Source organism: Stegodyphus dumicola, chromosome 1 (assembly GCF_044657685.1).
Source record: "Stegodyphus dumicola isolate Sdum_Otavi_A_Nest chromosome 1, ASM4465768v1".
Taxonomy (NCBI): Eukaryota; Metazoa; Arthropoda; class Arachnida; order Araneae; family Eresidae; genus Stegodyphus; species Stegodyphus dumicola.
In genome coordinates, this window is record NC_140768.1 from 281,033,195 (window position 1) to 281,056,539 (window position 23,345).

The 23,345-nt window shown below is 29.6% G+C and overlaps 1 protein-coding gene across 2 annotated transcripts in view; it reads right to left on the reverse strand.

Moving 5' to 3' along the window:
* Window positions 1-21,064, reverse strand: part of Non1 (nucleolar GTP-binding protein 1) — an 87,341-nt gene extending 66,277 nt beyond the window's left edge. For both annotated transcript variants that reach the window (XM_085807740.1, XM_085807735.1), the window contains exons 1-5: window positions 20,910-21,064; window positions 20,556-20,726; window positions 17,634-17,737; window positions 9,700-9,783; window positions 5,232-5,385 (exon numbers count right to left, since the gene is read on the reverse strand). In XM_085807740.1, the coding sequence (XP_085663866.1) occupies window positions 5,232-5,385; window positions 9,700-9,783; window positions 17,634-17,737; window positions 20,556-20,726; window positions 20,910-20,960 (564 nt within the window). In that variant the 5' untranslated portion in view covers window positions 20,961-21,064. The remainder of the gene's footprint in view (window positions 1-5,231; window positions 5,386-9,699; window positions 9,784-17,633; window positions 17,738-20,555; window positions 20,727-20,909) is intronic.
* Between the last annotated feature and the right edge of the window lie 2,281 nt (window positions 21,065-23,345).

Below are 23,345 nucleotides of genomic sequence, written 5' to 3' on the forward strand. Positions count from 1 at the left end.
TCAAGAAATGTAACACGGATTTTAAAAATTCTACTTTATATTTCCATATTCCGATATCCGTAGGCTGAATGATGATTGATATACAATTTGGAGGAAAGAATACTACAGATACATTGTCTTTTACTAAAACTTCAAGTGAAGGATGAGCCAAATAGTTGTCTACAGTCAGAACAATTTTTTTGTTATTGGGTAAACCAACTGAATTCTGCCGAGCCTCAGGTATGAAATGATTTTCAAACCAATCATTCATCAACACTTGTGTAATTAGTGTTCTTTTATTTGCACAATATATTACGGGGAAAGTCTTTACTCCTTTTTTTCTGATTACGAAAAGTTGACACTTGAGCATTCAAAAAATGCCAGTCTAGCTTTGGAATCTTTAACACGAGTTGGAGCCTTTTCTATAGAGTTTGCCAAGGTATTCTGGGGTACATATTGCCAGAAAAGACTAGTTTCATTAGCATTGTAAATTTCTTCTGGAGCTAACTTTTAACTATTGATGAGTTCATCTGAAAATATTTCAGCAGCTTTAGTATCAGCTGAAGCTATTTTAACTGAAATTTTTAATTGCACAACGGCAATTTTTACAATTTGGTTAACCATCCTGTCGAATACGTGCACTCAGTTTTTAAGTTGATTTCTTTGTGAAATATTTTAGCTTGCGCCATTAGCATTTTACTCGTCAATGGCATGGCCTCGCTGCAAAGCTGTTTGGTCTATTCAATTATTACTTTGTCATGATCTTCACTTTTAGCATAACGAATAATTTTTCTGTTATTCTGCAGGGTGTCTGAATCCACTAAAAATTTAAAAAGTTCCTTTTTCTGTTTTCTTATGTCATACACAGTTAACTTTCCAATGCCATAATCCCTGCATAACATCTAGCTATCCGTTTTTTATCCTTTATCCATTTTTTTAAGCAATTCCACACATTTTGTTTAATGGTTTATAGATCCTGTTGCAGATCCTGAATTAGAAACTCTTTTTGACATGATCGAAAGTTGAACTTTAATTTTCATAATATTACTGTAATAAAAATTGCCTACAAAAATAATTGAGCTGTATCAGATATTTAAGGAACAGCACAATCTACTATATTGGCTGAAATTCCTTCGAATCAGTAAAGCATAATTTTAACTTAGCTTAAAAGCATCTGATATGCATTACTGGCTATGTATCATGATATTGGTAACGCAAGACAAGTTGTTCTGCTAAATTTTGTCTTGCTTCTATTGTCTTGCCGATCGTTTTAGTTTAATTATGTATTATACTTATGACTATTTCTTACACATGCTTAAGCCTTATCTGAGTCCCGAATGAGTAAATCTTCATACATACTTAAGGATTATTCAGTGCCGGTGCCGATACTGCGTATGCCCATGTTTTATCTACGGGCAGCAAAATCAAATGTGCATGCGTAAAGCGGACTTTGTGATGTAATTAGTATTTGTGTGAACAATCCTTATAAGGTACACTGCACAAAAAAAGGGGGGGATACTTTTATATCTTCCATTTTACTGGGCCGATTGACAAAATTCAAATTGCATTTTTAATGTCTTGAAAGCGAGACTTAGGATATATAGTATATATAGCATTGTTACTGTTACATTTATACATTATTTTATGCTATTACAGAAAAGGTCTGATTTTGTGTCAAAACACCTATATTAAAACAAAGTACATATCTTAAGTCGTGCTTTCGAGACATTTAAAAGGCAAGTTGAATTTCGTCAATCGGCCCAGTAGAATGGACTGTCCCATTTTGGTACTACGCATTGAAGTCAAGCTTGATACTTCATATGTCTATACTATATGAGATAGTTCAGATCACAAGAAATTTTAATAGGAAAAATTTAAAATAAAGAAATGTAACAAAAACAGGTCATAAAATGTGATATAAAATAAATTATATAAATTACATAATTTAATAAGAAAAATTACTCCAAAATTTACTTTGGGTGGAATAATGTAATTTGTACAATTTAAATTTCAATAAACTTCATTTATGGCACGAAAGCATTTTCTTAAGCCCTTTTTCCTTTTTTAAAAGCTAAAAAATTAAAATATGAGAGATCCAAGAGAAACTAGTGGTTATGTTCCACATTGCAAAAACCATGAAAAATTCCCATGTTACATAAAAGACCTTTTCCAACATTTGAAGCTGATTCATTGAAAACTAACAGTTTCCAAACTGCCAATGTTCAATAGTTTTATCACTTGGCAACTCACTGGCAACATTCATTACAAGACCCGAAGATTTGGTAGGCCCTATACAAATTTTAAAGGTCAGATACTATATATGTATCACTTCTATGGATGTGGTAGTGGTCAAGCAGTTAACTGCTTATTTTCTTGAAAATATTACTTAGCTATTGCCTCTAATACTGCTTTAAAACAATATCTTTGAATAAAAAGCAATAAATGGAATTGTATATCACCACATAACTGTTCAGTGAATTCCAAAAACAACAAAAACATATCAAATACTCCGAAAAAAATGATTAGAGCACGCCAATGGTTTACGACGAATTTGCAATATGTAGGCATACATACATTTATTGGCAAAATATTATTTTATGATAACTACAAAAGCACCTAATCCATAATAAAATATGTATTAAGAGAGAAGACTAATTTTAACAACAGACTTTAAAGTACACACAAAGGTTTTATTCAGGATTTTTCATCAGCTAAACTGCATAAAGAGGGAAAAGTATATTTCCCATTTATTTCAGACTTAATCTTTCAGACAGATCTTAAATTAGTAAAGCAGCAATACCTGAAGAAAAAATTGAAAAATTGGTTTCACATTATATTATTTTGGGACTTTTGATTATTTACATCGAGATTTTATCAGCAAACCTAATTCATTCAATAATGCAGATATTTATGTTAATAATAACTTAAATGCACTATTTTTTACCCATATATTTTTTGACTAGCTCCAGATAGAAGGATGCTTAATATGAATTTCACAAAAAAAATTTTAAAATACAAACAAAAAAAACTGTTGAGGAGAAAATCATACGTAGCATTATATGTAACTAATTACAAGCAGTTTCTCTTTCATTTATTTAACACACGTACGAAGCACCATTCCTATAGAGAAATGGTGGCAGACAATGTGTATTTTTCAACACTAATCAAATTATCCTTCAAATAGAAAAACTGTCAGCTTTAATTAAAGAACTATTCTAAAAATTTACTACTGAGAAGAGGAATTGAAGATGATGCTGTTAAAAGATATTCGTGGCTTTAAATAATGAAATTGTTACAAATTTTTCTTTTATATAAATCCAGAAACAAAAAATCATTCTTGAAATTTCAAAAATTAAGATATTATTACATGCACAATTTACAAATATTACAGTTAAGATTCTAAAGTAGAAACACCTACAATCACCTTAAAGAATCTAAAGTAGATAAGATTCTAAAGTAAACAGTTAAGATTCTAAAGTAGAAACACCTACAATCACCTTTATCCACAATCACCTTAAAGAATACATGTTATTATTATCCAAACACTGACAATTTATCAATGTTTCAATACGATTAAAATAAAAGTAGACAGTTGCTAATATTGGATGCGAAATATGGTTAGGAAAAGTAATGTAAAATAAATTTTAAAAGTAAAAAAATTGTGTGTGCATTAATATCCAAGCAAGATATCAAGAAAAAAGTGACCTAACACAAAAGGTAAAAACGTTTAAAAAAAAACGAATTGATCATTAGCATTAACTTTATGAAAAATACACATACATTTTTAAAAATTACAAACCATTTCTCAAGAACAAAGAAATTTATGCTCTTTTCTACCTGCCATATGCTATCAAATTGCATAAATTTTCTATAAAACATGTGGTAAATAAGTTTATCTTACCTATGTACTAGTAAGTTTACGTCCATTGATTAATTATTATAATGATTACTGAATTAGAATATCAGGGTTCATACACATTTCTGCACACAGAAATTAAGTACTTTTAAGGACCATTAATGAAAAAAATTAAGGATTTATGAGCAAATAGGAACTAAATAAAATCAAAAATATTATTCTATGACTGAATTTATATTTTGCAATACCATCCTAAAAATAAAATAGATCTTTAAGTAGTATTCATTATTACTAAGCATTATTTAACATAATTATTAATAAGTTTGAGAATAAAATAAACTTTTTTAAACCATTGTTAAAGTACACATAATTTGGAGTTGGATGTTTTGCCCAGAACTGTCCTAGTTAACCAAAAGTTTGCTTTTAATCATGGCTAACAAAATAGCTCCACAGCAGAAATAAATTTATAAACAAAATGGCATTGGGTTCAACTCAAGAGATGATAATTTTTGTTTCTTAGGTGTATATCTTTTGCTCAAAAATTGAAGACTGGTATCTTGATAGATCAATAAATTATACAACACAAGAAAAAAAAATCCCATCAAGAGGACACAAAATCAGCAAGACATGTGTTTACACATTGCTGTTAGGCATAAATTTCTTTAATCATGGAGTTCAAACAGAAAACACTGATGAAGACATTTCGAAAAAGCATCACCATATGCATAAATGAAAACAAGTGATTAAGTAAACGCATGGTTTAGCTAAGTGCAGCAATATCTAATTGCTGGGTTTCCTAGCATCCAGATCTTGGATTCTTATGAAATTCATACATGTGTCAAACAGGCTATTTAGTCTACCTAAAGAATGTGTAAAAATTGACAACAGTTGGAAGAGCATTTCTAGAAAATCACTGCTAGCATACTTAGAAAGTGTTTTAGAGAATCCAGTTTACAGCATGGAAGATGATGCTTTGCATAAAGGTAAAAAAATGACGAATTTGAGTCATGTAATTGCAACAATTGAACATTTATAAAATTAATTTCTTATACTTGATTTTTTTTTTTTTTTTTTTTTTTAAGTTTTTGATTTCCTAAGATTAGCCTTTTATTGAATTTAATCATGACAATATTTATATATTTTAAAGTTTAACGAATTGTTTTAAGCACATATTTATCAATTCATTTTTTATCAATGACAGCCGTACTAAATAACATATTTAAGCAACTGATATGGCAACTTTCCAGTTTGGTTATAAAAAAATCAGATAGTTTTATGTATGGAAAAGTACATATACTTCTTATCAGTTTAAATTTTCCTCAATGCGTTTTTTTTTTTAAAATACAATTCACAGAATAAATTATTGAATAAGAAATAAAAATTTTAAAAAAAAAACCTTATTTATGAAACTTGATTTCCCAACATTTGGATAACCACAAATTAAAAGTGTCCTTGTGTTTGGATCTATGGATGGCAGACGAGATAAATGTTGCCGGACTTGTTCAAGATACTGTAGGCTTTGATTTTGACGTTTCATTACAGTTGCCATCCTAGAAAACAAATGGATAATTAAATTAATAAGCTCACATCCAATAATCCTCTAGTTGCCCCTTCCCAAAAAAGAGAGAGTTAACATTTTTTGGAAAGGAAAAAATTGCACAAGAATATTTTTAAAACGTTCAAAATTATTTATAATAATTTAAACATATTTTAATGGCTACTTATTAAACATTTCCTTCTAAAAAATAAAGTGTAAACAGTAAAATATCTATGAAGGGTTGAAAATTTTCATCTATCTGGCACAGATACACTTTAAAATCTATTCCTATCTTTTAAAACACCCCCAAAAGGATTATTTCTTTCCAGTTTTAATTAGTAATTCAATGCTGACTTGTCAGCTAGAAATCCATAAAGAATAACCTAACCCATCAGGCTTTCATCATCAAGATTATTGCCTAAAGTGTGCTTTATGACAAGAAGACTTACACACAAATAACCAAGCCTCGCATGGTTTTTTAACTCGCACCCTGAAGTTTCATTGCCACTCACTTGTAGTTACTACACTGAAAAACAACATCTTTCCAGAAGTAAATTACTATCACAGAATATCACAGAAATGATTATTTTTCTCGTGGGATTTTTATAATACATTAGACCAGTGTTTCTCAACCTTTTTTGTGCTATGCCCACCTAATCCTCTCTAAAATTTTTAAGCTCCCCCTAGAATATACATAATTTTTAACATTTAAAAATTGAAATTTTCACAAAAGAAACTTGAATGATAGCTTTTAGGAAGAAATGACTACGAAATTTTGTGAACAAACACAGTAAGTGAACTTAAAACATGGAGAACTGAAATTCAAGAAAAAACTCATTTTAGTGAAAGTTTTTTATTTTAAGTATTAGTAATTTTTTATTATTTAAATTTAGCGAGTGCCTTGCGCTTGATACTTGCTGCAAAGAAATTTTATGTCAGATTTCCAATTTAGGTAACTTGAGTCTCAAGTCTCTCACAGCAAATCATTTATGGCACTAAATCTGCATTCAGCAAAATATGAAAATGGAAACGGTGATAATAGTTCTCTTGCAAATTTTCTTGCATTTGGATATCTGATTCTGGTTTCCTCACAAGGCAATGTCATGCCTCCTTTTATATTAAATAAAGTTTTAAATGACTCATCATCTTGCATTTCTGCGAGTTCTTTTTACTTCATATTTGAAATATAAGCCAAATCCACTAGCATTGGCTGCATCATCCAAGTTGGAAAATCAATTTGTTTTAAGTTGCAAAATCTTTTAAAATCGGCCGATAAAATTTTCAGATGATCGACAATAACAAGTATAGCGGTAGTCATGTCACATTTTTGGAGCCAACGAGACTTTTCAAAATTTTTGTGGTAAATACTCTATGGCTTACATAATTCAACAAAGATAATGAAACCAAATATCTTCCTTTTGCATTATACGTTTTATTTGCTCCTTGAAGTTGTTTATTTAATATATTTAATTTTTTAAAGATATCGGCTAAATAACTCACAATTGCCTTATCATCCATCAACAGATTTTTTAATTTCAGATTTGGCGCTTAAAAAATAAGAGTATCAAATAGTTCCATAAATCCTTCTAAGCAGTTCCCTTTCGATAGCCTTCTGACTTCAATGTGAAGTACAAGTCTCATATAGTCTTCATTTTGTTCTTCATGAAATAACTTGAAGAGACGTTCACATTTGGCCCTAGCTTTAATAGCATTGATACACTTTATAACTGAATTTAGCACTTCATTTAGAACAGGCGAATTGTTTTTAGCTACCAGGTTTTCTCTATGAATAACACAATGCACAAGAAACATTTCTGGATTCTCATCTTTTATCAATTTTAAGCAACCCTTTTGCTTTATTTTATTTTTCAACCATCATATTAGGAGCACCATCTGCAGTACAAGATGTATATTTTTTATATCTAGGTTAATTTTTTAGCTTACTATAAATTTCTTTAGAAGTAGTAGTGCTTTCTAATGATTTACAGAACATTTCTTCACTGTCTCTAAAAGTTGGTTCATCCATTTGCACCGAAAATTTTCTTGTTTTCAGCTTTTCAACAAGTTGTATTTCAATATCCTCACTCATTTCATCTTTCTTCTGCAAACAGTATTGTTATTTAGTGGCATAGCTTTAACGTCTTTGTCATCTTTTTCTAGAACAGTTTTAAATGCTGATATTGATGATTTGATTAAATTCTCCCCTATAGTACGGCTTTCCCCAGATTAATCAATGAGTGATGAAATTCGACGAATAGCCTCAAGAGCACGATTAACAGTTGCGTTATGAGCAGTAAATAGACACTTTAATATTACTCTTTTTTCAAAAATTTTCCTTAAAGTGTGAAAATAATTAAATCTGAATTAATATCAGCATTATGTTTCACCTTCAAATGTGCCTCAAGATGACCTAGTTTCATTGATTTGTTGATCAGGCATTATTGGCATAAAAGGACAAAAGTTGACTGTTTATGGACCGGGTATAAAACCAAATTTTAAATATGCCTCTGAATACCGACGAACGTTTTTTCTTGCTTGCACCCCATATTTCACTAAGGGCTGAAAGAAATAAATATAAGATCAATATAAACAAAGCTGAAAGCAGCTACTGTTGCCATTCAAGGAAAGAATAATATATCGGTTGCCATTCCTACAGTAAAAAGTCAAATAAATTCGTTGGCTGAAATGTGCGAGAAATGTCTGGAAAACATAATGTTTCAGTTATTTAAATGCCTTTAAAAGCATTTAAATGTCCATGTCTACAAGGAGAATTCTTTATAAAATATTTAAAATGCACCGCTATTTAGAAATTTTTTTTACCTATACATCACTTAAATTTTTCTTTATTTTGGGGAATAAAAAATTAAATTTCGAATAAATTTGACTTCATGAAACATATTTAGAACGTCCTTTGTCCCCTTAAACTCTGGACGAGTCCATTTTCGAATTGCCCCCTTAACAATCACGTGGGCTCCACGTTGGGAAACACGGCATTAGACACAAATCCTTAAAAGTAATTGAGGATTTTTACGGAAAATACAATTTTTTAAGTCTTAACTGCAGGATCACTTACAAATATTCACATATACCAAACTATCATTATGGAAAAAGCCTTCCTTAAGAAAAACATCGTATCACTTACATCAAATGACTCACTATCAGGGCTCAGAATAACAGTTGTTAGCTCACCATTGGCGATTGGAATGTGATAATCTTGTAAATACTTTCCAGAAATTATTATTTTGTAACAAGCAGTGTTTCATTTACACCTGTGCCATACTTTTTGTCTCCCACAATAAAACAATTTCTGCTATACCGTGCCAAAATGTGTGGCGGGTGTACAACGTAAAAGTACCGGTAATACAATGAAAGAAATAAAAGTAAATAAATATTAGTAACAAACTGAGAAAAATTTCTTTTTTTCATGTGAACAAACAGCAGGCAAGACTGTTTAACATACCTAAAAATATTTCATAATGAAGTAACAGGTACATACTTATATTCAAAAGTAATAACCAAAAGAAAGGAACTAATCAGATATTTAACAAGATCTCAAACATAAAGCAGTTGCAATTTTTAGACATAAATGAAAGTCGGGTATGAAAAGATTAATACTCTTTTAAATACACGAAAAACTCTTAAAACAAAGCATGTTAATTTCATAATCTACATTTAATTTTTTATAAAAATAAATATGAATTTTATTTCAATTACAACATATGAATATTTTAAAGAAATTCATAATTCTTTAAAAAATTGCACGATATTTTTTAAAAAGTTCAAAATTATTTATAATAATTTAAGCATATTTCAATGGCTACTTATTAAACATTTCCTTCTAATAAAAATACAGTGTAAACAGTAAAATATTTATGAAGGGTTAAGAAATATTCATCTATCTATCTGGCACAGATACACTTTAAAATCTATTCCTATCTTTTAAAACATCCCCCCCCCAAAAAAGGATTATTTTTTCCTAGTTTTATTAGTAATTCAATGCAGATATTTAATGAGATCTCAAACATTTAAAGAGAAAGTAGTTGCAATTTTTGGACATAAATGAAAAAGTCATATTTTTTTAAAGAAATTCATAAATATACATTTTCTAAGTTAAGTAGAATTTGGTTTTCATATCAGCTTGATTTTTATATAGCTATACAAAGTAATGCAAACTGAATGACATAGTATAATGCATAAACTAGACAAATGTTATTGATCATTAGAAATATAAAAGTTTATAAAAATAAGTTTTATATAAAAGATTTTCACTTTTTTTAATCACCCAAGGATGTCTCGGCAGTAAGACTTCAAACTTAAAAACACTCACCTTCCCAAGGCAGCCTTCTTTAGTAACTTGCAACGATACAATGAGTCTCCATACTTCAATAATCGGCAATAATCTTTGGCTATACTAAGAATGGAAAAATTGAAAAAACTATATTAATATAATTAAAAATAATAATCATGTCACACAAACTAGCCAATGGAATTCTTTATAACAATCATTCATAGCTAGCATCCCAAACAATTAAAAATGGGGAAATTTTTGCAGTGCTATGACAGAACTCCAAGTTGACAAAAACTCAAGTCGCTTACAATGAATTTACAAGTTGGAATATAAACATAAATGTGTATATGTATATATTGATATAACCATCTGCATATTCAAGTCTATATTTACTATGTTTCATGGAGTTTATCAACATATTCTAGTTTTAAAAACTACAATACAAAATAAACATACTAAATTACAATAATTAACATTAACTACACTGATACAAAAACTCAAAATGCACCAATCCCTTTGTCTGGATTTCTTTTCATTGTACAATTCTTATGCAATAATAAAAGAAGTCAAATTTACAATTTCATTTAAAATAACTCAATGGAAATCGCATCAGAATTCAGATATCATCAAAATTTCTCAGCGTTGGATCTGAATCATCATTTGCTACAATTGCTTGATGGAAATCGAAGTGAACATTTTATAAAAATGAGCTTCATCCGAAAATACATAAAAGTTAACTAAAGTGTTATTTATAATTTAACCCTCTGACTGCTCAATATGTGGACTGAAATCGCTTCCAAAATTGTGATTTTTTTTTTTTTTTTTTTTTTTTTTGCATATGTTAAATCTACATATATTGGAGAATTGAAAAATGTACATTTTCTTTCTAGAAAATATTTTTATATAGATTTTTATCATGAGAAACTAAGTTGCCAGAAAAACCAATTTCAGATGTTATCACCAAAAAAATTTTTTAAATAAATTTCAGTCAAATTACAGTTAATTTCTATTTATTGCATAATATAAAAAGTGAAATGTATAAAATTAAAAAAAATATATAAAGCACTGAGGGAAAAATACCTTAGAAATGCAGTTTAGTATGACAGGGTTGCCACTCAAACAGGAGAATAAAATTCGCTGACTTTTCCAGGTGTGTTTCAAGGAAATTCCAGTCTATCCGCGTAATGTACGTTGGCTGTGCTAAGAGGTAAATTAATTATGGTATTACTTGTATTGTGTAGCAAATTCACTTATTCAATAAATCCCAGAGGACATTTATTCTTAATTATTCTTGGTATACATTGTTTGATAATTTTGTTTACTTTTCCACTTAAGAAACTTAAAAAAATTTAAGATATATACATTAGATAACAAATGTACGTTTTATTTAATTATTACTCATGATCATCACCAGTTCAACACGAGGCTAATCCGGTCCTTATAAATCACAATGCAATGCTAAATAGTTAGGTTAGATTTTAGGTAAATTTAATTTGTGTGAGGTATGTTCTCAAAAGGCACCTTAACACTTGAAAACAGAAATATAATTATAATAGTTGTTGGTTTCTTCACTGAAGATTGAGATTAGGATCTTCCCAATCTGGAATAAATAAGGCTTTTTTTGGCAGACATTTTGCAGCTAAACGAAAGAAAGAAATCTGTGGGTAAATCTTTGGAATATGGTAACAGGTAGTTTGGCAACATTTTGGCAAGGCGATAAAGGTTACTAAGCTAGGATTTTAGCAGTGTACATGGATAAAGTGAAGAGTGTGAGCAATGCCATTTTTGTACAATTCTGGGATGTTTTTTTAAGTGAAAATAGGTCGACGTGTACATGGATGATACCGTGTACGTGGAAGTCTTAAAAACACGGCAAGCAGTGGGCGATTCTGCACTTTCTCCCAATTTTACACTTAATCTTCCTCATGATTAAGCACTTTTGCTCCATAAAAGTTCTAGCATAAGCATAATTCGACTAGCAGATTGTTGGGAAAAAATTTTGAGTAAAAAAAAAGCATGCCTTTACTTCGTGAAAACAAAATGGCGTCCGAAAAAAAAAAAAAAAACTTGAAACAAGGTTCAAAACAGGGTTGAAGGCAAAGTCCAACTTCACAGTTTTTGCACCAGATTCAATAAATCTAATTATTAATCAATCAAATTATTAATTCAATAATTTAATTAAATAATCAAGTTAATCACTGAACGTTTTCTAGCAGCCATTTCTGTAAGAAAAAAGCAGCAAAAAATGAAGTTTGAACGCCAATACCACGTGCTTTCAAATGCTGCAATTTAGCAGACAACTAATGACATCTAAACGTAAACTAAACGCCTAACACTGCATATAATTTATTTCAATGCTTAAACGGGGGGGGGGGGGGGAATTCGCTCCTCAATAAAGGAAGAAAAACATATGCCTACGGAAATTGCTGGATAAGCAAATTTTGCTACATTTGAGTTGCCCGTGGAAATTGCGGGATGATCAGCCAGAGGGTTAAAATTAAGTTCATCTTCCACACAAAAAATCTTACGACATCAAGACATATTTGAAATGCATTTATTTTGTATAAAGCATAATTTAATAGACATTTACAAAAATGACATCAGATTTCATTTTTCATTTTATTCCTCAGCGTTGGATCTGAAATCATCATCTGCAGTAAAAAAATAATGAAACACTATTATGGTTATATATATTTATCACCATAATATAAATAAATGATTATGTAACTCAGAAACAGCCTCTAATTATCTGCAATATTCATTAAGTTGCATTTGATAATCATCATTAGTTACATATATAATTTTATACACACTTTTCACTATTACACAGAAAATATTATTACTGACTTCGCCATCTACTTTTGTAGGGAAACACTTTTATTTAATAAATGTTAAATACCTTTTTAATGATAATAAACCACATTACATTATCCTCAATTTTCTTAGAAAATCCTTAATGAAAATTAACATTGCAGTACATTGCAGCACAAAAAATGAAAAATATACAGAAAAAGCGTTTCTTGGAAGCAGATATTTTTTTCTAAACTTTTTTTTAATTAAGAATTATAACATGTTTTTTCTAAACTAACTTTCTTTATAAATTAATACATTTTACTATCAAACATTTATTAAATAACTTAATTTTTCTAAAAGCAGATATTAAATATTTAACTTTTTTAAAAATAATACACTGGAATGGTCAACACGTCAATCATGCAATCACAGCTAACAAAACCTAACTCAATAGGCAAATGCAACTAACAGAATGTCACTTTCTCATAGAAACAAGTAGTTGTGGCAGCATAGGTGATGGCAATGTACTTCCTATGCCATCTGTCATGAGAATGGAAGAGATCATCCACTGGCTTGCCATGTCATTTAGTCAGCTCCTCAAAGTATTTTAATCCTCAGTGTAACAGTACAAAAGTTGGCATTCCTATGTGCCTTTAGTACTTCATTTGATATTAAATAAAAATATTTTATAAAAATTGACTTAAGTGACATTTACAACAATAATAATTAAAATAGAAGTTAATTTTTGCATGAAAAATATACATATATCAACTGGTACTTGACGGCCAATTGATGCAATACATTGCATACTTTGAAATGTATTTTGTATAACAGTGTCATTTAAAAGGGATATTTACTAAAATGAAAACAGATTTTATATTTCATCTTATTTTTCAGCATTAGATCCAAAATCATCATTTGCCGTAGAAAATTGATGGAATCTCTTGGAAATGATAAATACAGTCAAAAGTCGTTAATCCGGACTCGTCGGGACTTCGGCGATTCCGGATTATCGATTTTTCCGGATTATAGATCATCAGTTCATCACTTATTAGCAGGAGATAAATGGAAATACTTTCCGACTCTTGTTGAAGCACAGATTTACCTATATGGTTGGAATTTTTTTAAAAAAGGTATATTTATAATTGAAAAAAATAAAAAAATGTACTCATTTTCTTTCATCAATGCAAAGAAAATGTCAGTTAAGTATTGTTGCATGATTCTGTTACAGTGAGAAATTAAAATTAACAATGAGAAAAAAATGTTAAAATGTACTCTTAAGTACTACAGTCAAAAGTCGTTACTCCAGACTCGTTGGGCGATTCCGGATAATAGATCATCAGTTTAAATCTCGTAAGATGGCATGCAGAAATTCTAAAATTAAAAGTACGAAACCGTAATTTATGAAATAAAGAACACTTACGATCTAAAGGTTATCAAAATTTGAAAAAAGAAAAAGCTTAATATTTGTTTACTTTATTAAACATTTCTTTCAATGTAAGTTGTTTAAGTTTTGCTTCGTTTCATGTGATAATACTTTCTCTTTAATTCTATTAAACAGACATAATTTCTTGTTCAGTTACAAAGTTCTGCTGTTCAAGTCCTATAATTGCTGTGTCGAAAATACTAACTAATTTGTCAATCGAAATTTTTTCGTTTTCAATAACCTCTGTCACTTTCTTCGCTATCCGAAGCGAATTATAATGACGAGGAACTTGTTTTAAATCATATCAAAGACGGAGCACATCGAGATGAAATACTACACTTGATAAGGAATTATAAGCCAAATAAAATAAAAGCATCTGCCCTGAAGATAAGGATAGTGCTGACAGATCAACTTCCAATTCATACTACCAATTATTCCAATACATTACAAAACTACCAATTATTCCGCAGCGTGAAATTGATAAACAGATTTCGGATTTCAAAACATACTTTCACTTTAGATCCTTTACATATTAACAAATATATATCGGAAATTCTATTTGATATAATCGAAAGTTTAAACTTACTTTTATAAAATTGCTCTTACAGTCTACAAAAAATAATAACCCGGATCAAATTCGAAAATTAAGGAACAACGCAATCATCAACATTAACTGAAATAGATAATTATTTAGCTTATACGTCCATTATACATAAAACACGCACGCGAAAACGTATTCTGCACTTGCGCACACTCATATGCGCAGTCGTAAAAGGTCTTACGCACACGCGTAAACGCCTATGCGCATGTGTCAATGCGGCGCATGCGCAAAAAGTTTTTAGTTTTGAGGTCCGGATTATAGATCATTCCGAATTATGGGTGTCCGAATTAACGACTTTTGACTGTATTGCTGATTATCAATTCACATAATAGTTCTATCATATTCATCATTTTCGGCAAAGAAAAATATTCAAATAGAATCAGAGTTAGAAGTTTACCAAAAAAATAAATAAATAAATAAATTTACGACAAGGACAAGTAGCAATTATCGCGGAAAATACACAAAAAATTGAAATATTGCTAAATGAACTGCATATGAATGGACTGCACAAGTAAAAGAGGATAAAATCTTGGGGGATACTAGAATAGTGATCATTGGTTTGCTTTTCCCATCCCTTTGCAAAAGCAAGACCTAATATAAACAAAAACAGACAAAACATTTGAGTGCATTAATTCTTCTGAATTATACGTTCTGCAAGGCAAATCAAGTTAGTCCTGGACAAGAGGCATGCAGGCAAATCGGTTAAATAGTGAATTAAAATCAAAACTATGCATAGTTAGAATCTATAATTTTGTTTTCAAAAACCTGCTTATATTTGTATAACTAAAAATACAAAATAATTAAACAAATTAAAAAAATTTTTTTTCAAAACTTGACCATATACTTAATCTGATATAACAACTATTTATTTGTATGTTTATGTCATATACTGCATATTACAGAAAATGCAAGAAGATTGATCAAGAAAATTGTTCCTTTAAAAGGAGTCGGTGCAAGAAAAAGGTTGGGAATCCTTGGGTTAAACTGCCTAATTGTTTGCAACATTATTAAAAACATATGAATTGTTGTACGTACGATTTCTACATGTTACCATTTGCACACAGAAAATTGAATTGGTCTCATAGAATTTATTGGCATGTAACTTTGATAATTACAGTGAACCATGTAGGTGGTAAAAGAACAAAAATACTAAGGAAATTTTATTTTGGGTCTTTTTTAAGTCATACAGAAAAAAAAGCATGCAGAAAAATAAGATAAATAATAAAAGATTAGCATTAGCAGTTTAGGAACATGGAGAATATGCAGTGCTGTTTCAAAACTGTCAAATCAAATCCATGTTAGCTATAAATTATAGCACATTCAGAAAGAATCAAAATAATTCAGAAATGATTAACTAGTTTTCAAAAAAAATTTTTTTTTGCCGGGTTTGAAAAACTTAATTTTTTTAAACACAAAATTTGTAAATAGTGAAAATTAAAATACTTTAGAAGTTGCTTTTATATAAATTTAGTTGTGTTAAGACTTGTTACCTTAGTGAATAATACAACATTAACGATGTTAATATTTATGTATTCAGAAGTACTCACTTTTGTGGTCATATGAAATCCAATATTAATATAAAATACACAGAAAAGGAACTTTTCATCTAATTCATAACACTTTTTTACATTACTCAGAAACTGCCTCTAATTATCACCAGTTTTATAATCAGGAAGAACAGATGGCTTTCATCACAGTAACAGATTAAATGTACTATTTTTTTTTTACTTGTATATCTATTAAGTAATCATCATTTAACCCATGCTCTACTACTACTACACAAGAAACACTATTAATTATTTGAAAATTATGATATAATAAAAACTTATATACACTCTACCATTTATTAAGATTCATGCTTTACAGTATATGAAATGTACATATTAATGTTTGAAATGAAATTAATTATATATTATTACATTAATATTATAGTAATATTATTAATGTTTGAAATGAATTGAAAATAAGTAATGAACTAATATCAGATTTTACATTTTCGGAGATTACAATTACTCTAAAAATAAAAAAAAAGCTACGTTTTAGCAGAAAGAAAGCAATACAGCTGTTTTTAGCACTTCAGTCAACCATTAATTAAATATAGAAAATATGTTGCAAAACATATTGCTTTAGGAATGCCTTGTCTTTGCTTTAGGAATGATTCCACAGCATCAGATCTGTTCAAAATAAAAGGCATTCCAAGTAAAATTAATTCTATTAATTTCAGAGATGTTGTTACCCTCTACAAAACAAATCTCAAGCTGTACCGTTACTTCTTTTGCAATACATATTCATCCACTCACTTAGTACACACTTGTTACAAAACAGATTAAATTCAGTTTTGTTTTTACTATAGGAATAATTCCACAGCATCATAACAAGAACTGTTTTGAAGCCTTGGTATCATTCCAAAACCGTCCAAAAAGTGTGTCAAGCCAAAAATCGCCAATGGGGTCCTATACTCAAGCTGTACTGTTACTTCTTTTGCAATACATATTCATTCATTCAATTAGTACACTTGTTACAAAACAGATTAAATTCAGTTTTGCTTTTACTATAGGAATAATTCCACAGCATCATAACAAGAACTGTTTTGAAGCCTTGGTATCATTCCAAAAAATATTTCTTAGAATAAATTTTATAAAAACTAAACATCAGAATTTATTAAAATTAGGCTATAAGTCCCCAATTATGGTACAAATGATGCCAACCAGAACACTGAACACTTCAAATTGAATATGCGACTTCTTTGGAAGTAAATAAAGTCAGTGTTTCATCTCGTAATCTTTCTCCACTTCCCTCAAAGAAGTAAAGGTTTAGTTTATCAGATGAATTAATTTTTCCCATAATGTGGTCAGAAATTCAATTTAAAAGATCTGACGAAGCTAAATGGGAGTTAATTTGTAAAAGCTAAAATAAGTTTGCTCATATTCTACAAGTATTTCTTACACTAAAGCAAAAGTTTATGCAAATAAAGAACAAAATGAATTTTTTAAAATATTATTTCTCATATGATAAATATCTCTACAGAATTCAAACTATAATTTTGTTAAATTCAAAGAAATTAAATAAAATTTTAAATAAATCACAAAAGCTACAGCAACACAAGTAAATTTCAATACTTAAAAGAAAAAAAAAGAAAAAAACCACTCTTACTTATCAATTAAATGCCGTGCTATATTTAATTGGCCCAGAGCTAGTTTGTAATGATCTCTGTCATACAATATATTCATAAGATCGCCAAAAAAAGGATGTATATCCTAAAACAAAAGTAAAAAAAGGTACATTAGAATTTAAAATAAAAGTTTAAAATGCATAATAAATCACATTTTATAATATACAGAATTTTTGCGTAATTTTTTATCATGAAACAATTTAACAAATTATTAAATTAAAAAGTGTCATAGAAAACTAATTCGAATATTTTTCTAAGAAAAAGAGTTCCTAATTTTTTAGTCTTATCACATCTAGCTACATGAAGCAGAATTAATTTTTTCCAGACATTCATCTGACACACCACTAGTTCGAATGGGAGATTTCTAGCTAAAACATTTTTTTTAAAGCAGTCTACTGCATGTACACATCTGTAATATTTTACGACAATGGAAAAAAATTTCACCAGCAGCTCTATTTTGCATAGGGGAGAAAGGAGCCAATCCACGAGAAGTCATTCTTTGTATTTCTGGGAGTAACAAGTTTACTGGAAACACTTATCAAGCTGCATGTAGAGATTTTCAGTTCTACATTTTAAAATGTCCTGGGCATACATGCACTGGGTCTTGTAGGCTTTTGCACAGGGGATAACACAAAGAAGGGGGAAAAAAGCATCAACCTCCTACTTCATCAAGAAAGGTAGGTATTCTACATTAAGCATTCCTCGAGTTGATAGGTCCATTTCAGTTATTAATATTGGAAGCACACAGCGACTGAACTTCTTCCTATACTTTTTCTGTTATCAATTCAAGCCATGTTTTGATAATTAATTCAATTCCTCATACCAAAAATCACACATTACAAAATCATGGCAGAAGTTTGTTTTAGGAAATAGTGTTTAAACATTGTGTTTTAAGAAAGAAAATCAGGTGAAAAAGAATAGAAATAGCAGTTTGTGTTTTAAGAAATTATGTAAACACAAAGAATAGAGACATGCGAGATAGAACTCCATGGAGCTTAAAAATGAAAAATATTTTTAAAAAGGAAGAATGATTTAAAATTTGCCTAAAAAACACTTTTATTATGTTAATTTGCAATATACTTCATTTCTACTGCAATTTAATTGCAATCTGAAGAAATTTTGCTCTCAAATGGCCATTAAAAGTCCTGTAATTGCTGTCGAGAATACCAACTAACTTATCAATCGAAATTTTTTCGTTTTCAATAACTTTGTCACTATCGGAAGCACGCATGAGTAAACACTACGTGCATGCGTAGTATATGCACGCATTAAATGTGCATGCATATGTTTGTGTCTTTTGAGGTTTATAGATCATTCTGAATAATGGACATCCGGATTACGGACTTTGTACTGTATTTCAAGCACTATCACTAATGGGCCATTTGGATCTGCAATTTAAGAGGCTTAAAAAATACTCTTACTTAGTGTAATTAGCCCTGAAATAGCGTTCACAAATTATATTTTTAGAAATTCTAATTTAAAGTAACATGTTCATGCCAGCGCGGGCCACCAATACTAGTTGTCTCATTGAGCGGTGCGTACCACCGATGGTACGCATTCGATTGTTAAATGAAAATAATGAAAAATTAATGTTTATTTATTATAAAACTTTTCAATAACAATTATAATTAATAACTATTAGCAAACGTACAACTCGTATACAGGTCTAAAAAGGTAATAATCGTGCGCCGCCAGATGAAAAGCGGCAAAAATTAGACCGCCGTCTCACGGCAAAGAACATAAAAATTGGCCCCGGCGCAAACATGGTAAACCTAACTGAATATTTTATTTTTATAGTTATCTTTACTGTTACATCAAGCATGCAATGAAATCATAGTATAATTGGTTAATCTTTGGATCATGGTAACTTAGCGATTTTTGGCGACCAGCTCTGCTACAGCAACCTGCTAATTTGTTTTTGGATGCCATTTTGTTTTCATGAAGAAAAAACCATCTTCTTTTTTTTTTAATCAACATTTTTTTCCAACAATCTGCTAGCCGAATTACGCTTATGCTAGAACTTTTATGGAGCAAAAGTGCTTAATCATGAGGAAGATTAAGTGTAAAATTGGGAGAAAGTGCAGAATCGCACACTGCTTGCCGTGTTTTTAAGACTTGCACATACACGGTATCATCCATGTACACGTCGACCTATTTTCAATTAAAAAAACATCCCAGAATTGTACAAAAATGGCATTGCTCACACTCTTCACTTTATCCATGTATACTGCTAAAATCCTAGCTTAGTAACCTTTATCGCCTTACCAAAATGTCGCCAAACTACCTAATACTATATTCCAAAGATTAACCATTATATTCTTTAAAATATTCTAAAGTTCATTGTTTTTTATGTTAATCCACATTTGTACTCATATTTATATTATTAATGTAATTTAAAACATGTTAATCGCTTTCGGGTATGACATACCCAACGCGCCTTCTCGTGTTCGTAATTTTGGCGCACGTGCTCGCGGGTTAATTAGCTTTTATATAACAATAAGTTAAATAAGCCTAAACATAAAACCAGCCTTTAACTTAATATACCATATAGGTAAAATTTTTCTCACATTCGCGACTTTAATTCAAACTGGTTGCACTCTTTTTTACTGGCTTTTCGCTAACATTTCTTTGGATACTCATCATCTTATTCTATTTCATTAACGATGTTAAAAAAAATGAATTCCAAAAGTATCTTAATATGTCTTATTAGAACTCTGAAATATAACAAAATTAATAATTTCAGATTTCTATTGCTTTCGCACAGCTGCGCAAATTTTACAACAATTACAGTTGAAAAATAGAATAAGCTGGGCTTTAATGCGGTAGTATATTTAACAATTGTATGTCGAATTAAAACAAAAAAAAAAAAAAAAAAAAAAAAAAACTATTAAAAATTATCATACCTCTAATCTTGGGAAGTCGGTGAGAATCTGCGTCAATTTGTCATGAAAATTCTGTTGCGTAAATTTGACTTTCCGCATATAAAATGAACGGATTCTTGAAATTTTATAATGCTTGTGGATCACCGTCGGAGTTTTCCTTTGAGTCTTCGACAAAATGATGTCAGTGAATTCCTATTAAAGAAAAAACATTTCTTTATAAAGACACATGTACAATTTGTAACAATTTTCCTTTCATAGTACCAAAAAAGGAAATATAATTTCCCATTATCTTAATTTCAGCAAATTCTACATATAAAAGGAGAAAAAGAAATGAATCCAATAAAAATCAATTTCATCATAAAGCTAACTGCTTACCTTCGCAGAAGGAACCACGACAATATTTTTAAAATTGTAATTATTAGACATTTTTCCAAAATTTTACTATACTTCTCCAACACGCATTTTCACAGATTCACCGGACAACGTGGTTAAGCCATTTCGCGATCTGAAGAAGAGTTGAGATGTACGCAGACAACTTCTAATTCCTTCAATTTGTTAAAAATGGAATAGAAGAAGAGTTGAGATGTACGCAAACAACTTCTATTTCTTTCAATTTGTTAAAAATGGAATATACTTGACAGACAGACAGACAGACAATGTAGACGGGAGCGACTAAATTTCAACTCGGCAGGAAAATTTGATTGGTCAACGGTACACGTCACATGTGACGTCAAAAGCGGGGTGTTTTAGATTTACCCCACAGGATTACCTGCCATTTTCGGTTGCTTGTTTTCTGAGCTCTGCAGTGATATTTTTTGGCGAGCTAAAAGAATTTTTTGATAAAATATTTTAATTGGTAATTTAGATATTGTTTGCTTGTAATTAAACACGTGATTACAAATTATTGTAAAGTATTTATTTTTGAGACAAACTTTTTGTAATCTATTTATTTTTCATATATTGCCTTTTGAGAACAGATAAATTTAGCGGAAATTTCCTTTGTTGAACAAAGGAAAATGAAAAATGTTTCAGAATAGCAAACCGTGTTAGTTTCAGTCAAACATTAAATATTTTATACCATTTTTTGTGTCAAACATTAAATATTTTAATATCATATGCTACCATTTTTTTTTTGTGTCAAACATTAAATATTTTAATATCATATGCTACCATTTTTTTTGTGTCAAACATTAAATATTTTAATATATGCTACAGTTTTTATTCATTTTTTAATATTTCTGATGACAAAATAAGTTTTTTATTTTCTATTGTAGTACATAACTTTTTGTTATAACAATGGAATATGAAAAGATAGCAGTATTTGAATTATGTACTGCTGCAAAAAGTACAAAAAGAAAAAGGTTTTATATGAACACATTCGGGAAGTACATAAAGTACCTGTTGTGGCTGAAGGAAATTTGAAATGTCCTATTAATGCCTGCAATTTTTCATGTAGAACGTTTGAAGAGTTAAGAAATCACGCAAGAGATCAACATGGATACACTCTTAACTCCGTTGAAATGACATTTAATACATATGAAGGTAAGATATTAGAAATTTGCATTTTCTACGATAAACGTTTTTAATTTGAATTACCCCAAACTGAGTACAAATTACTATTTTTGCAAATTCATTCATCAAGTTGGGGAATAAAATACATCTATTTTTGTGAGTATAATTGATAACAGAATAATTTCCTTAGCATCTTGCTTTTCTCTGTTAGCCTGATAAACCCCCATTATTCTTCAGTAAAAATATTTCAAATAATAATTATTATTAATAATATTAAGATTAAGTAATATTTCTCTTCCTCAACTATTTGAAATATGAAGTAAACATTTTCTAAATAATAAAAACATATATAGAGATGTACTGCTACATAATTATTTATACATGTAATTCAGTGCTTCATTAAAAAAAAAGACTATCCTGTTATTACACAAACGGATCTCTTAATGCATATGTATGATGAAGATATCAAAAATAATGTGGACCTAAAAAAAAAAAAAAAAATGTTAAAATCTTTATTAAAGTGGCAACCTTCAATCGTAAGTTTTGTATCATAATGATAGACACTTATTTTATTATATGTAAATGAGGCTTAAAATTTATTATATGTTATTTTAAAACTACTTAAAGAAATTTATTCAATGTCTTAAAATTTTAATAACCTATACACATTGTATCAGTTATCAAGAAACAGGCTGCAATGTTTTTTTTACTTTAGACATAGGCCAGATGACACTCATGCTATGGAAAATGTCTGATGACAATTTGTCTCTTAAGAATAAATTTCTTGCATTATTATACAACTTTGGGGAATATGTTTTAAGTCTAGTTTAGCTGGAACATGAGTACTAGTAACTGTCAAATAGGAAGAAAAATATGCCAATGTACAACTTAAAATAAAGTCGTAGCTAGGGTTTTCAGCGCCCAGGGACAACTGAAGGTTTCGCACCCTCTACTGCTTGCCATGGATGGAAAACATTTAATTCTAAAATGTCGTAACATCAGTTTGGTGCCCCTTCGAATCTGCGCCCGGGGACAGATGCCCTCCTCTAGCTACGCCCCTGACTTAAAATTAGGCAACTTTATTTCAGTGTAGATTTTAAATAAAACTATCGGTTTTGAGAATAATTAGACACAGGTCCCTCTTCTTGAAGAGAAAAAAAATTCTGCTAAAGTGACCAGTATCTATTTACAATCAGTGCTAAAATAAGATTTTGGTTAGTTTTAAATTAGTAATTTTGTTTTAAAAATTCACTAGTTCACAATTATAATGGGCTTTTATATTGTATGTAGGCTAATGTT